Source organism: Dendropsophus ebraccatus, chromosome 13 (assembly GCF_027789765.1).
Source record: "Dendropsophus ebraccatus isolate aDenEbr1 chromosome 13, aDenEbr1.pat, whole genome shotgun sequence".
NCBI classification, from domain to species: Eukaryota; Metazoa; Chordata; class Amphibia; order Anura; family Hylidae; genus Dendropsophus; species Dendropsophus ebraccatus.
The window spans coordinates 73,646,900-73,663,525 of record NC_091466.1 but is presented as its reverse complement, the minus strand read 5'-3'; the positions used below and the strand labels follow the sequence as shown (position 1 = coordinate 73,663,525).

At 41.3% G+C, this 16,626-nt stretch overlaps 1 protein-coding gene across 3 annotated transcripts in view; it reads right to left on the bottom strand.

The window, feature by feature from the left end:
* The window catches only part of PAPLN (papilin, proteoglycan like sulfated glycoprotein), a 61,624-nt gene that overhangs the window by 23,066 nt on the left and 21,932 nt on the right, over nucleotides 1-16,626 (bottom strand). Inside the window, exons 2-13 of one of the 3 annotated variants that reach the window (XM_069949750.1) lie at nucleotides 14,808-15,082; nucleotides 13,756-13,817; nucleotides 11,433-11,548; nucleotides 8,064-8,124; nucleotides 7,716-7,818; nucleotides 6,831-6,961; nucleotides 5,375-5,498; nucleotides 4,831-4,911; nucleotides 4,569-4,741; nucleotides 3,389-3,512; nucleotides 3,166-3,292; nucleotides 1,672-1,731 (exon numbers count right to left, since the gene is read on the bottom strand). In XM_069949750.1, coding sequence (XP_069805851.1) covers nucleotides 1,672-1,731; nucleotides 3,166-3,292; nucleotides 3,389-3,512; nucleotides 4,569-4,741; nucleotides 4,831-4,911; nucleotides 5,375-5,498; nucleotides 6,831-6,961; nucleotides 7,716-7,818; nucleotides 8,064-8,124; nucleotides 11,433-11,548; nucleotides 13,756-13,812 — 1,157 coding nt within the window. In that variant the 5' untranslated portion in view covers nucleotides 13,813-13,817; nucleotides 14,808-15,082. The remainder of the gene's footprint in view (nucleotides 1-1,671; nucleotides 1,732-3,165; nucleotides 3,293-3,388; nucleotides 3,513-4,568; nucleotides 4,742-4,830; nucleotides 4,912-5,374; nucleotides 5,499-6,830; nucleotides 6,962-7,715; nucleotides 7,819-8,063; nucleotides 8,125-11,432; nucleotides 11,549-13,755; nucleotides 13,818-14,807; nucleotides 15,083-16,626) is intronic. The other 2 variants (XM_069949749.1, XM_069949751.1) reach the window with 2 other exon arrangements.

Genomic DNA, 16,626 nt, shown 5'->3' with positions numbered 1-16,626 from the left:
CTGTGGTTTGTTCACATACGTCACACTTATTATAGTATGGGAACATATTATAGGGTCACTACTGCAACATGCTCTGTTCAGTTATCAATTTATATCCCAAAGAACACAAAACCACCAGATAAAGCCACAGCCACCAGCTGCACCAGGACCCCCTGACAATCATTAGACTTATGCAGAATCACCCAGTTAAAGCCACGTATCATTAGGTTACGATTGGTACACGTATTATTCTTACAAACGCATTGAGGTTGATGTGATATTCCCAAATTACTTGACATAAAGCAGCAATTTACAGAACTTTACCTACTTAACTATGAAAGTGGTGATACTTCTTTCCTACTTGGGGGGAGAGAGAGGAATTCTGGGAAGAATATGTAAAGAAACTATCTGAACCACCTTTTGATTTGCTCTCCAGCTAAAGCTTTGGCTCTCCAGGCATGATGGGAGTTGTAGTTTTGCAACAGCTGGAGAGGCAAGGTTCCCTACCTTTGGTTCAAACCATATAGAAAGCCTTAGCACATGACTAAGATTAAAGGAAACATCCGGTGAAAACTTTTATTAAAGTATTGTATTGCCCCCCAAAAGTTATACAAATCCCCAATATACACTTATTACGGGAAATGCTTATCAAGGACTTACTACTGCATCAAGGCTTCACTTCCTGGATACCATGGTGATGTCACTTCCTGGATAACATGGTGATGTCACTTCCTAGATAACATGGTGATGTCCCTTCCTGGATAACATGGTGATGTCACTTCCTGGATAACATGGTGATGTCACTTGCTGGATAACATGGTGATGTCACAACCCGACTCCCAGAGCTATGCGGGCTGTGGCTGCTGGAGAGGATGATGGCAGAGGGATGCTCAGTGTCCCTCCAGTGCCCTGTGTCCCTCAGTGTCCCTCTGCCATCATTCTCTCCAGAAGCCACAGCCTGCACAGCTCTGGGAGTCGGGGCGTGACATCACCATGTTATTCAGGAAGTGACATCACCATGTTATCCAGGAAGTGACATCACCATGTTATCCAGAAAGTGAAGCCTTGATGCAGTAGTAAGTGCAGGGAAAAAAGCACTTTATGTACATTTCCCAATAAGTGTATATTGGGGATTTCTACAACTTTTGGGGGGCAATACAATACTTTAGTAAAAATTTTTTGCCTGACTTCTCCTTTAAACTAAGCCAGTTACCCATCTGTAGACAGCTCTTTTAGGGTTGTTGCCCCTCATCAGTACAGAGCAGGGTGTTGGCTGACTGCAGAGAGCGGCCTATTATCGTGGGACCATCTTGAGAGCCTTTAATGCTTGCTCTGGTGGTTAAGGTATATCCACATATTACATTTAATTGACTGCAGTGACCCCTGCATGGGGAATGTATAACAAATTGCAGGTGATAACGGCCAGACTATTAGCGATCAATCTGAAGGGAGTTGTATAGTCTGAGTCCTATTTGATGGCAAGGTATAACTGTAAGCCAGAAAGATCCAAGAAGAAAATTTAGTGGTTAGAGGCTCAGGGTCCCTATTGCTAGGACAAAAGCACCAAACACAATAGGAAGAAAAGCAGTTGGCACCCGAATCTCTTAGGTTTTTAGTATAATCCATAAGAAATCATTGAAGAAGCCAGTTAGTTAATTCATAGCCAAATAGTCACCCGACTTTCCGAGTTACCTGGTCATTTTTGTGTTCACTATACGGCTCCACATAGTCGGCTGATATAAGTAAGACATCCTTTTGCACAGAATAAGCAGATATGAATACACATGTATAATGTTATATGTCTCTAGCTAGCTTTATTCTTTATAATCTGACTTGCGTCTACAGTTTAACTTAAAGGGAACCCATCACCATAAAAATGCTACCTAAGCTATCGGCATCATGTTATAGAGCAGAAGAAGCTGAGCGGATTGATGTATATCTTTATGGGAAAAGATTCAGTATAACTTGTAATTTATTGACTGAAATCTCTGACGTTTCCAGGCTAAAGAGTGACTCCGCCCACTGGACTCCTTGTCACAGAAATATCAGGGATTTCACTCAACATGTTACAAGTTATATATCTTTGTGGGAAAAGATTCAGTATATCAATCTACTCCATTCTTCATGCTCTATAATAGGATGGTGATAGATTAGATAGCGACAGGTTCCCTTTAAGAGTTGGCCAAAATTAGAAAACATTGGAGGCTTTCTTTGAAAAACAGCTCCACCTCTGTCTTCAGGCTGTCTCTGGTATGGTAGCCCAGCCATATCAAAGTGAAAAGAGGTTAAACAACCTGTGGACAACCGTGGTGCTGGTTTTGGTTGAAAGCTGCCATGTTTTTTTAAATCTTAGGCCACCATTATTATTTACATTTTCAGCTCTTCACAAGAATAATTGGATCGCATAAAAAAAGTAAAATATCCCAATAGTCAAAAAAGAATTCCATAAGTAATGACATTGGTTGGGACATCAAGGGCAGCCCAATAGTAGATAGTTTACTCTATAGTGTCACAATGGACAATCGTGGGATTTGAGGTACGGACATGTGATTTCACTGATCATATTAAAAGGGAGCTTCAGGGGGGGGAAAAAAAAAAATCTTTAGAATCAACAGGCTCTTGAAATTGTCAGAGATTTCTAATTTACCTCTATTAAAAAAATTAAGTATTGCCGTACTTATCAGCTGCTGTATGTCCTGCAGGAAGAAGTGTATTTTTTCCAGTTTGGAGAGCAGGAGAGGTTTTCTATGGGGATTTGTCTGGACAGTTCCTGACATGGACAAAGGTGGCAGCAGTGTATACACCACTTCCTGCAGGACATACAGCAGCGTATAAGTACCGGAAGACTAGAGATTTTTTAAATCAAAGTAAATTACAAATCTCATTGATTCTAAATAATTTTTTTCTGCTGGAGTACCCCTTTAAATCAGAAAAATAGTAGAGACAAAAATTAACAGTCAAAAGCCAATTAGAGTAAAAAGTTAACTTTCTGCCAGAAACAGCGCCACCCATGTCCTTGGGCTCTAAGGGTCAGCCTCGATTACTTGGATAGGGGTAAGAGTGACTGTTTTTATATTAGTTTTACATAATTACTTTAAAAATTTTCAAAATAAAATATTCATCAATAAATTGGGGAATCAATACAATTTAATATGACAAGATTGAAGGTTTAGCAGGAATGCCTACCTTTTAGTCTGAGGGCATGGCTGTGTGCTGCAGGTTCTGTTGTTTAGTGGAGCGGGTCTCCCTTTACACATGTAATCTGGATAGGCTTCATTATCTATAGTGCAGAACACCAATCGGGACTGGTAACCTGCCAAGGAGGAAAGTCAGAGTTATAATGGCAGCAAACAACATCTGGGTCTACCCGGCCCCTAATAAGTAAATTAGTATTTCTGATTGGTCGAACCTCCACCACATTCTGCACTGCACTCGGTCCAAGAGCCATAGCTCCACTGATAGTCATCCGTCTCGAGCGCGTTGGGTAGATAGTATTCATAATGTACTCCTCTGTTGGGTTCTTGGCCAATAAGCTGGGAATGGAAAATACACAGAAGCGATCATTGTACTGTGTGCTAGACTTGTATCTAACCCCGCCATGGTGCCACCCCCCTTGGTTAAAGGACATCTCCGGCCAAAAGTATTTTTTAATGTGTTATTACTTATGGAAAGTTAGACAAAGTCCTAATGTACATTAATTATGGGAAATGCACATATAGGGCTATTTCCCTTAATTTAGCAGATCAGGGAGTGTTCAAATTCTCTCAAACTGTGACGTCACAAATCAGGTGTAATTCCTATGGAGTGTCCAGCAGGGGGCACAATATATGTAGTAGTCTATGGACTGTATTGAAGTCTATGGAAGATGTAATGTAAAAACTACCCTTTATTGATGGACTATGTTTATGGAATAATTTGGGGAGCAAGGACACTTGCTCCCCAAATGGAGGGCACCGAGCAGGGAGGGAAGAGGTGCCGGTGCATCCAACTACCTCCACCCTCCGTCCTTGGTGCAGTGGGACAGATAGACACTACTACCCCCATCATCTGTATGAGCAGATGATGGGAGGAGTAGTACCAGGGAGATCCCCATCACCAACCCTCCCCCCCTCTCAGCCGACATCCCCCCCCCCCCCCCCACCCGCCGGTAACCTCCCAGATCTGGTCCCCATCACCAATCCCCCAGCCTCCCCCACCGCCGCACATTCAACTCACTTCCCTGCTGTCATTACATCTTCCATAGACTTAAATACAGTCTATAGACTTCTAAATATACTGCGCCCCCTGCTGGATATTCCATAGGAATTACACCTGATTTGTGACGTCACAGTTTTTGAGAGAATTTGAACACTCCATGATCTACTAAATTAAGGGAAATAGCCATATATGTGCATTTCCCATAATTAATGTACATTAGGAATTTTTCTAACTTTCCATAAGAAATAACATATTAAAAAATACTTTTGGCCAAACTTCTCCTTTAAGTAACCACAGTAATTCTATGCAGCAGAGATATATTTGGCACCATTTTTCTTGAGGATAAACAACAACAACAAAAATAACCTAGCAAACCAAGACCTATTAGATACCTCAATAACTAGAGGCTCAGTGGTCGGCCCTCTGGCGGTCAGTACTTCAGGCGCCAGATCGCCCTCAGTCCCCCGGTAGTAATTGAGAACAGTGTTGGCTACATTAAGGGCACGGCCATATTCAATAGTCCAATGTCCGTTCAGGTAATATTCCCCACGTGCGTTCTTCACAGCTGCAAAGATGGTTATGATAGGTCAGAAGACCGGATAAGCCATGGATTTATTAATGCACGGTTGAACTTTGTGTTGTAATTTTTGTTACCTAAAAAGTTCCTTGTAGGTGAAACTTCCTTAATTTGAATATTGATGGCTCCTTTTGGAATGGTGAACAGCTGACTATACCCTGGAAGATCAATGATGAGGTCTTAAGATAGTAGAGTAGGAGAGGAGCATAAAAGTATAAAATGCAAAACCTACCCATCATGAAAGTATAGCTTTATGCGTAATAAAACGTGGCTTTCCCACCATCTACTCTTTATTTTCGTGTCATGATCAGAAGTCTCCTGTGCTGCTCCCCCTCCCCTCTCACAGCAAAGAGACACTGCAGCTACATACCCCTCCTCCCCCCTCTTCTACTACTTATTTATCGATTCACACTAGATGTGTTGTTAGAGCATAGAATAGATTTGCGAGTAGAGAGAGCCACTTTGTGTTGTTGGAAGGTAATGGAGATGCCCGTAATATAACAGGCTACATATTCCCATGATCACAGTTTAAGTTGCGATAAAATATTGATGAGGGAAGACTTTTAATTAACCCCTTTAAAAAGTTCAATGAATTATACATGGAAATATAGGCTTTCATACCTTTGGATAGTGTAGGAGACTCGTAAGATCCTTTGACTTCATAGCATGTGCTCCCATCCCCTCCACATACCAGGCAGCGGTCCTCTCTTTTGGATGAATCCATTACGTTATCACAACCTACCGTCTATGTCACGGGTCCATATAATATTATGATGTTGAGAAAGTGAACAAATGGGATATATAAATGTAGTTAAAACCTTCATTTAAAAAAAAATGACATAAGACGACTATTGCCACTGTGAAACTCCACAAAATACATGAATGGTATCGTCTGCATTGTGGCGTGCCTATAGTGTATCTAGGGGGGGGGGGGGGGGAATCTGTCACACTAAAGATTCAGCCAATTCTACATCTTCTAGAGCAGGAGGAGATGAGCAGATTGATGTAGAGTTTTGTGGATAAGTTCTCATTTACTCATCTTTGCATATTTTGATCTAAATAGTCATGTGGGCGGTTCTACTAAGAGACAGAAATCTGTGTGTAAATGTATATATAAATAAGAGCTGCCACTCACTGAGCAGGACCACCCACTTGACTACTTTGCCCAGAATAGTTACTAACAGCTTCCTTTACATGCATGTCGGTTTATTGGACTTTAAGGTTTGATGAAATGTATTAAGTTGTGATGATGCAAGACAAGAAATTTATTACAACCTAAAAATTGTTTAAAACACAATGTTCCTGCTCGGTTTCTAAGAGCCACGCTCTTTGAAACGCTTTTATTTTTCCACCTGGCTGGCTGGGGGGCTCATTTTTTTGCAACATGACCTATAGTTTTTATTAGTACCATTATGGTTTAAATGGGAATTTTTGAATGCAATTTTTTTTTATAATAAAGTATATTTTATTTATTTTTAATAATGTATCTGTAAAATTGGAAAGGGGGCAAGTTAAACTTAATGGTGAAGGGGCTTTAATATATTTTTTTTTTACATTTTTTTAACTCCTCCTAGGGGACTATTACAAGCAATCATTAGATTGCTTATACTGATCAATGCTGGGGTACTGCATAGCACTCAGGAGATTGGCGCTCAGCATGTACAGACAAGATGCAGAGCGACCATCCAACAGGGCGGAGCTAAGTATTATAATTTCTCTGTCAGTCAGGGAAACTAATCTGGACCACCACAGTTATACCGCAAAGGTTCTGATCAGTGTTGGTGTTTAAGGAAGTCAGCGACAAGAACGGGTCCTGTCGCTGACCACCTTAAACACAGCAATTGGTATAAATCGCATAGTTTAAATGGTTAATGGCAGACCGTGATCACTGCTGCCTATCAGTGGGCCGCCTCTTGGCACTTAAATGTGTACGGTGCTGCTCACACTGAAAGTAGTGCCGCACACATTGAGACCCCTCCACGGCAGGAACGTTTGTAGACATATTAATGTCGACATGAAGGGGTTAAGAAATTTAAGGGAAGGAACACAGTTATGTTAAACAGGAATTGTGTCCTACCTTGCACACCCCCTCCACACAGAGGTCTCTTCTGCCTGGTTCACATGGAGTCCCATCCAGCACAGCCATCTTGTGTCGATAGTAAAAATTCTCTCCTTTGGGTATGCAGTTTAACTCACACTTATTGGATGCTTTAAAATAGAAAATATGTGGAGTGTGCTTTATGTTCTGGTTTAATAATTTATATCACACAATACATTAATAGTTACATCAATCTTAAAGGAAAAGTCCGGTGAAAATATTTATTAAAGTATTGAAATCCCCCCCCCCCCAAAAAAAAAAAAGTTATACAAATTGCTAGTATACATTTATTACGGGAAGTGCACAAAAAGTGCTTTTTGCCCTGCACTTACTACTGCATCAAGGCTTCACTTCCTGGATAACATGACAACATGGTGATGTCACTTCCTGGATAACATGACAACATGGTGATGTCACGACCCGACTCCCAGAGCTGTGCGGGCTGTGGCTGCTGGAGAGGATGATGGCAGGGGGACACTGAGGGACACAGGGCACTGGAGGACACTGAGCATCCCTCTGCCATCATCCTCTCCAGCAGCCACAGTCCGCACAGCTCTGGGAGTCGGGACATCCCCATGTTATCCAGGAAGTGACATCACCATGTTATCCAGGAAGTGACATCACCATGTTATCCAGGAAGTGAAGCCTTAACGCAGTAGAAAGTGCAGGGAAAAAAAGCACTTTATAAAAGCATTTCCTGTAATAAGTGTATATTGGTGATTTGTATAACTTTTGGGAGGCAATACAATACTTTAATAAAAATTATCACTGGACTTCTCCTTTAAGGCTAATAATTAAAGGGGTACTCTGCTCAAACATAACTTTTCGTATGTTTAGCTAAATGTGCTTTAACCATTTCTTTACCTCCATAATAAGGCAGCCACTTGTACCTTTTCCCCTGGAATTCCATCCCATCATATTCTGAACACTGTTCTGCCCGAAAATCTCGGGACCCTTCAGGACATTCCTGTGAGAAGGAATAAAAAGAGAGAGAGAGAGAGCACTACCATCAGCTCTGTATATTATAAAAGGGGACGAGCAATAGATACAGTCTCTAAAGTATCATTTCATTGTGTATTTATGGATGCTTCATATCAATGATCGTTTTTATCCATTTGATATGAAGCAAACACGGTGCGGCCATGGTGTGAGCAGACGCCAAGACAGAGTGGTGAGACTGTTTCACTCGTACTGCTCTTCCATGGACCTTACCTGCACATTGCATGAGCGATAGTTTCTAGATGGTCCGATACAATTGGATCCCCCATCCGGCCTAAGGAAGAAGAAAAATGGCAAACTAGTGAGAACACTGCACCAAAATGACAAGTCAGTAAAAGCAATGTAAATGCACTATATAGGTAGATCATGCACTCACTAGATCATGGATAGATCATGCACTCACTAGAACACAGTTAAACCTGATCATGAGCAAGGAAGCAGATTATTAGCATCTACTACTATAGAAGAATGGAATATAGAATCATGATAATAATACTATGGCTTTAGTATAGTTATATTAATAGTGAACCACTAGGGGGCAGCACATTACATATTTCTAGCAGATTCCTCACAGTTACCTCTCCCAGTTTCTAAGATTTACAGATCTTTCCACCAATTTAAATTCTAATAAGATGAATAAATGAATTGTGCGTAGGTTATATCACTATTATTAGTTTCTATGTGAGCTGAAGCGCAAGTAACCCCTCAGGAGGAAATCCAAATATCTGGAGAAAACTCTGGCCATTACAGAAAGAACATAACATACACACAGACAGATTAATACACAGCTATTATATAAGCATAAGAGACTAGTGTAGGTTATACTCTGTATACAAGCACTGTATATAAGCAGTCCTGTACTAGTATATTCAGTAGCCCTGGCTTTTAGAAGGCGGCATGTAGGGACTTGAGCTGCAAGTCTCAGCTAAATCTACACAAAATGCAGGATAGTGGGTAAAATAAACAAATATTTTTGCATTCTATTTGGTATAAAAAAAAAAAAAAGCCCCCTAGTATAATAGTGGAACCCCACTTTTCCTTAAAGGAAAAGTCCCGGGAAAGGGACCGTGATGTTGCAGCAGCAGGAGCCAGACCATGATGTACCAGTGAGCCGGGAGGATTCAGAGAGCGGTGCTATGAGGGCACGGGGATAGGTAAGAATAAATTCTTTATTATGTTCTTGCACCCTCCTGCCTGCAGTTTTTTTTTTTAACTTTCGTGGGACTTTAAAAGGGAACCAATCACCACCATGGGGGAGTGGGACACTTTTTGGGTATCAAAATGACCACAAGTTTATTTAAAGAGGATGTACCACCAGATACATCCTCTTTAACCTGAAGCCACTGATCGAACGGAGCCGGCACGGGGAAGCTGGTGCCGCTGTCCTTTTTTTCGGACTGAGGCCGGCGCCGTTCTATGCAACGAAACCGGCCGGTGCTCAAGCATTGGAGGCCGGCCGGGCCGCCCCCAGTGGGAGGGAATTCCCTCCCCTGTATGACGCGGCTCCATTCATTCTAACGGGGCGGCCCGGTTTGAGCACTGGCCGGTTCCGGTGCATAGAACGGTGCCGTGCACGGGAACCGGGCCTCGGTCCAAAAAACGGACCATGACACCGGCTTCCCCGTGCCGGCGCCGTTCGATCAGTGGGTTTAGGTTAGGTTCCATCAGGAGTCAGGTGAAGTGCTTGGCCCTTGGGATTCACAATACTGCAAGGTCCCCAGCTGTCTGACATACAGGAACTGGCCATACAGCAGTGAGGCGGTGGCGTGCTCTTGGCTTGGCATTCTACAGTTCTAGAGTCAGTACACCTTAGGGGCACCAATAACCCTACCCAAGATCCTTACTGCTTAACCACTACTATCATCCTTAAAGCTGGCCACTTTCAAAGCTCAGCCTAATCACCACCATGAGGTTTAACGTCCTCTAATAGTTAAAATTAGCGCACCATAACTTGTCTGCAACTTCAACTTCTGAATCGCCAAACCAAAGTTAAAGGGGAAGTCTCAAAAACTGTAAAAACGGCAGGCAGCCGGGGTGGGTGAGAAAATAAACATGTAAACTGACCCATCCCTGTCCAGTCAAAAGCTATGAAAATGGCAGCAAATCCTCAACTCAGTCATCCTCAAGCATTCAGAGGAGGAAAAAAACCCCTGTGGAGGAAACCTCTAGTAAACCATGGCTAAAAAGGTAACCCAACCCTGTTAGTCAATAAATTAGTGCGAGAGAGAGAGCAGTGAGGGAGTTGTACAATAGACAGATTTTTATTTGAACAACAGAAAATTAGGGTGCAGGGGCATCTTTGCTGACAAGTAAGAACCTGAATGCGGCAATGTGCTTGTTTTTGGCATCATTCAGAACATGGGCCGCCCACATTATAAGGTATAGGATAATTATATTTTTTACTATTGCTGTGCTGAGTACAGATAAGCTGCTGTTTTGTCACTGCCTATTCAAGAACTGTACCCAGTAATGAAAGCTCATCCCTCCGAGCCACAGCCAGCCATACAAAACATGGATTTACAAGGCTTACAGTTGAGAAGACAGCTGGCATTCCATAACAAGCTACCTTGGGAATGAAGCCTCGGGGGAGCTCAGAACACAGACATTTCATGCGGTGCACAGAGAATAATAAAGTGCTGGAATTAGTGATAACTAGGTATTTAATTAAGAAGATCCTCTAAGATGTTTGGGGGCACGTGGGCGTGATGCCGAAACTACATGACATCACTCCCACACGCCACAATAACAAATGTTATATCCAATGTACTAGCACTATTGTGCGGCTGAGAAAAACACCTTTGGCAACTTTTTTTTGAAAAATATAGAAGAGTTTGCCTTGACTGCATTTGACTTTGTCTGGGCGTTCCTGCAATATTGGGATGAAACCAAAATAGAGTTCCCATATAAGCACAATAAAAGAGACAGGAATACCTTAAAATAAGACTTTCCAACAACAACTTATTTTGGATATTTCGGTAATTTAAACCAAACCAAAAACAGACTGGTAGCCTTGTTTGTCTATTTGTTGCTATGTGTTTTATATGATTGTGATTCAATATTATATAATTTTTTTAAAACTTTTTCCTATACATCCGTCTTTGGTCTGGTTTAACGTGTTTGGACGTGGGAGGTTTATTGTTACCTATTTTGGGCTTCTTTGGTGTTGTTATTTTGGGAATTTGCATATTACAATATTACAGCTGTATTTTCAGCTCCAAATGAAACGAGAAGAGAAGAATATTTACTATGTTAACATTTAGGGGGAGATTTATGAAGGGTACGCCAGGGAGAAGGTGCAAATTCGGGCCTCCTCCCTGGTGTACGCCTCCTGTGCTCCCCACTGGCCCGATGGGTGGGCTAGCGGAGCTTGCGGGGGCGTGATGAGGCAGGAAGGAGGCGTGGCCTCTTTCCGCGCCTCATTTATCAAGATTTACACCTGCTCGCAAATCTACACCTGCTGGAATTGTCCCACTTGTTTCCCAAACCCTCTCAGGCACAGCTCTTCGATTCTATCTGCAAAAATATCGCTACACTACACTAGACAAGAAGAAGACAGTATAATGGTTGGAAACAGTAACTTACCTGCGAGAGTAACACTGACGCTCTCTGAAACTTACTCCTCCACCACAGGAACGACTACATTCTCCCCAGTCACTCCAGTTATCCCAGAAATCACTCTGTCTTTTATGCCTACTGGCCTGTAAAATACATCATGTTAGGTAATCGGTACAAATGACCTTACTATAAAAGTACTATATCAGTGCAAGACGAAAGCATACAAAAAGGTGAACATAAAAGTCATAGAGAGGAAAGCATCAAACAACAAGATGTTCAAACCAAGGGAGAAACCAAACTGGTCTCTTCTACAAAAAGACTCTCTCAGTAGTATAAGCACCATGTGGGGTTAGAACTAGAAAAAAAATGGAGCCTGCTATATGGTCCTGAAGAAGATGAAATAGAGGACACTGTGCCGAACATCATAGAAGAGACATCATGGCCCATAGTGGTAGGCTCCAACATGCGGCCTATCATGTCTTCTATGCAAGCCTCAGAAGTCAAAAACTTTGGGGCCTTGAAAATTTATTTCTAAGGTGCCCCTCTTGTAATTGTGTCCTTGCAAGGAAATCATAAGCTCTGTTACTTACATTATTATAATGCGTAGTATATATTACATACACACACATGGTTTCTTGCCAACACCCCCCATAGATTAGCATTTACAGCTAGAACTTGTGTGGGAATGTACACACATTGTCCACAGGCGAAATGATCTCACGTTTTGGAAGAAAATTTAACTGCAAAGTAATTACCTGAACTACTGAGATAAAAAGAGATTACATCGTGGGATGTCAGAGCGGTAGGAAGGGAAAAAAAATACGGGAAGCACTAGGAAAACATTGGCAATTTAACCACACTAATACTTAATTCATACACCGCTGTCTGGCAATTGTGTTTTCATGGCTTTAAAAGACAAGAGGTAATGGAGCGTAACATAGCAAAGCCCTAAACATTAATAAGAAGAGAAGGAGAGGAACAGAGTGGTGGATGAAGATGACCATGGATGGGGTTGGCCTACTAAAGCGGACCTGTCAGCAGCTTTTTGCTGACTAAAATAAAGCCAGTGTACAATAGGGCTTCTTACCTAAATCAGGAGATCTAACTCTTATCTCAATCCATTGCTCCGGCACTGAGCTATAAGTGTTACATGTTTCCTGCAAATTAGGAAATAAAGCCTAGCAATGGTAAGTCTTTCAATCCAACATAGGAGCGTTAACTAATGCCCCATACCTGCAAGTAAAGGTTCACCCTATGGCTTTTATGTGCTAATTTGCAAGAAACATCTAAAGCTTATATCTCAGCGCTGGAGTGACTGATTGACATAAGAGTTATATCTCCTGATTCAGGTTAAGAAGCCCTATTATACACTGCATTTATCACAGCAAAAAGTTGTTGACAGGTGTGCTTTAAATTGTAACAACCAGTCAGTCGTGGAAAAGGAAAATTGTATTAGACCTCAAGAGACCATCCAACCCAGCATATAATGGACCAAAACCACAGATCAGTATAAATCTAAGCCAACATACTCCACTGTGGGAGGAAATGGAAAAGTTCAGCCCAAAATCCCCACCCCCGAACACACCTATCAAGTTGGATGAGAAGCTGTGACCTTTAAAAGGTCTTTGACATTTTATTTCGTCAAGTCTGATAAGGGAGACAGTCATAGCTTTTAAAACACTGTTTGTGTATGTCTTACATTAATGCCCTAAAAGCTTTGGACACCTTTGCTTTGAACATTCTTCCATTGCTTGTTTGGTTTCTGAATAGAGAAAATTTGTAAACTGTCTTCATTAATCATTTCCTACCATTTAGCTGCTACTGAGATGGCAGCAGAGAGGGGGATTACACACTAGCTTATATAGTGTACAGGGGGGGAGGGAAACCTTAGAGGATAAGTCTCCAGAGGGATATTGCGTAGACAGTGTACAAGTGTAGAAAACAGAGCTTACAAAGAGGCTGCAGAGGTTGAAGAAGAGAAACTAAGCTAAATTTTCATGAAGACCTATGGAAAAAATAACCATTAAAAGAACAAAGCAAGAATTAAAAAAACGCTTTTTAAAATGTATGATATTAATAAATGGGCTTACATAATTATTCCTTTATATAGTGTCAACATATTTGGAAACACTTTAAAGAACTTGTTATTACTGATATTAGTTCCTGTTGCTGGTGAATGAACTCGACTAAGGTCAATGGTGGAGAATCCCAAGGAGAGATCCAAACAAACATACAAACTTTTTGCAGAATTTTTTGGTCCCCCACTGCACTGGTATTGTTCTTCCCGACAACAATTCTATTTGGTGAGATACTATAAAACTTAACTACTACTTATGTAGGTTGTACTTACAGAGTAGGCAGATTGCAGGACCAAAGTAAAGGTAAGAAGCAACAATTGGGTCTTCATTTTACCTGTCAAATAAACATTTTGGGGTTGAAAGTTAAATCATTGACGCAATATCCCAAAAAAAGACAAAAAAGTGATCATCCCATCCCTAAAAATATATCAAACATTACAAGTGTCACTATAATAACTCTATAATATCTCTGTATAAAGACATTGCAGTGCAGTGTTGGTTTTAGCTAAGGCCTTAAAGGGTCAGTTCACAAAAAAAAAAAAATTCTTGTAAATAAACTGGTGCCAGAGATTTCTAATTTACTTCCATTAAAAAAATCTCCAGTCTTCCAGTACTTATCAGCTGCTGTATGTCCTACAGGAAGTGGTATATTTTCTCCAGTCTGACATAGTGCTCTCTGCTGCCACCTCTGTCCATGTCAGGAACTGTCCAGAGCAGGAGAGGTTTTCTGTAGGGATTTACTGCTGCCATGGACAGTTCCAGACCTGGACAGAGGTGGCAGCAGAGAGCACTGTGTCAGGCTGGAAAGAACACACCACTTCCTGCAGGACATACAGCAGCTGAAGACTGGAAAACTGGAGATTTTTTTTTTTAATTGAAGTAAATTAGAAATCTCTGGCACCAATTTATTTACAAGAATTTTTTTTGTGAACTGGCACATCTGTCATTTTTTCGCACTAGTTGATTTGAAAAAAAAAAAAAAAATAAAAATTTATATATATATATATATATATATATATATATATATATATATATATATATATATATATATATATATATATATATATATATATACACACACACACACTTTCTTTTTAATGTGAACTCCCCTTTTAATGGTTAATCTTATAAAATTTTTAGTGCAGAATAAAAACCTGGAAATACCTATAGAAAAAGCCTTTAATAATTTTGCATTGTAGACAAAATAGACGGAAGGCGCATAAGAACTGTAAGCAGCTGGAGCAGGTGCACCAGACACACAAAGATGCATTTATACATAAAGAGTCAGACAGCGCCGGGAGGTAACTCATATATATATACTCACCAGTGTTATTGTTCTCAGAGAGAGAAACCTACTGACACGTATACGCAAGCTCCTCACCTGTTCTTCCCAAACGTTTGCCTTTGGCTCTGTGTATGCGCCAGCATGCAGAATGGCACGTCGTTTCATGCCAAGCTTTGAGCAAAGACCTAGTGTTCCTGGCCTGCCAGGGGCAGGGACATTCCTCTTTTTGGCTTGTGTCTGGATTATTGGGTTATATAGAAAGGCTTTTCCGACAAATATGAGGCCCCGAGGTTTGATAAACCCACGACTCCAATCTAGGGGGGAAAAAAATGATGTTCTAAGAAATCGATTACAGACTAATCAGAGATTCAAGTGTCACTGTTGTTTTTTTTTTTTTTTTGCAGAAATCAATAGTACAGGCGACTTTAAGAAACTTTGTAATTGGGTTTATTAGCCAAAAATTGCATTTTTATCATGAAAAAGCTATTTGAAGCTCTCCCCCCTGTCTTCATGGTTCTCTTATGAAGAGGGGAGGGGTGGAGGGAGATGAGGCCCCAAAACAGGACAACAAAGAGTTAATTTACAGCTACATCACCGGGCTATCTCCTCTTTAGTCAGCACTGACTTCTCTGACCTCTGAATACTGGCTTTCACACAGCTCCCACTGTGTAATCCTTTGTTCTCTGCTGGTGACTAATCTCCCTCATCCTCCCCCTCCCCTCTCCATAGATTAGACAGGGCTCGACTGATGTAAAAGAGTGGAGATTTCCTGATAATGAGCAGTGGATGAAAGAGAGGAGGGGGGGGGGACATGCGGAAAGGCTTTTTGAATGCAGATAATGGTATATTTGCCTAATAAACCCAATTACAAAGTTTCACCTAGACTATTGATCTCTGCAACAAAACAAAAAAAAAGAGACAGTTACACTTTAAACTAAAATGGTGCCAACATCTTAAAAGGTCATGGAGTCACCATAGAGTAAGTGAACTTTTATGGTACTTCTCTGTGGGAGAGGCGTTCAGGTGACTCCGCTGTATCGGTCAGTGTCTGTCAGTGGCATCACCTGCACGCTTCTCCCACAGAGAAGTTCCATAAAAGTTCACTTACTCTATGGTGACTCCATGATCAATGTCTATTTTCTATTTATCCGGACCCATATACTATGAACAAGAACCAGCTTGGTTCGAAACGCTTCGGTTATTTTAAAGACTTTTAACAATAAATGTATGAATTTTAAAGAGAGCTAAAGCAATCTGGTCTTTTCTTTTATGTGAATATCCCGGTTTCCAGTAGTGCGGTCTTTGTGCTCAACACTTATTGTACAAGAAGCATAAATATACAGACTTACTTATTTTCGTGATAGGGTATGGTCTGATGAAAAATCACTGCCCAACCCTTTTGTTCTGGGAGAGATAAGCCAGAGTTAGAGATGTCTGGCTGTGGCTTGACCTTCCTTGCAGAGAACACAGGATTGCTCCTGGATAACATGGGGATGTCACTTCCTGGATAACATGGTGATGTCACTTCCTGGATAACATGGTGATGTCACTTCCTAGATAACATGGTGATGTCACTTCCTAGATAACATGGTGATGTCACTTCCTAGATAACATGGTGATGTCACGACCCGACTCCCAGAGCTGTGCGGGCTGTGGCGAGGGTGATGGCAAAGAGACACTGAGCGACACAGGGCACTGGAGGGACACTGAACATCCCCCTGCCATCATCCTCTCCAGCAGCCACAGCCTGCACAGCCCTGGGAGTCGGGTCATGACATCACTATGTTATCCAGGAAGTGACATCGCCATGTTATCCAGGAAGTGACATCACCATGTTATCCAGGAAGTGACATCGCCA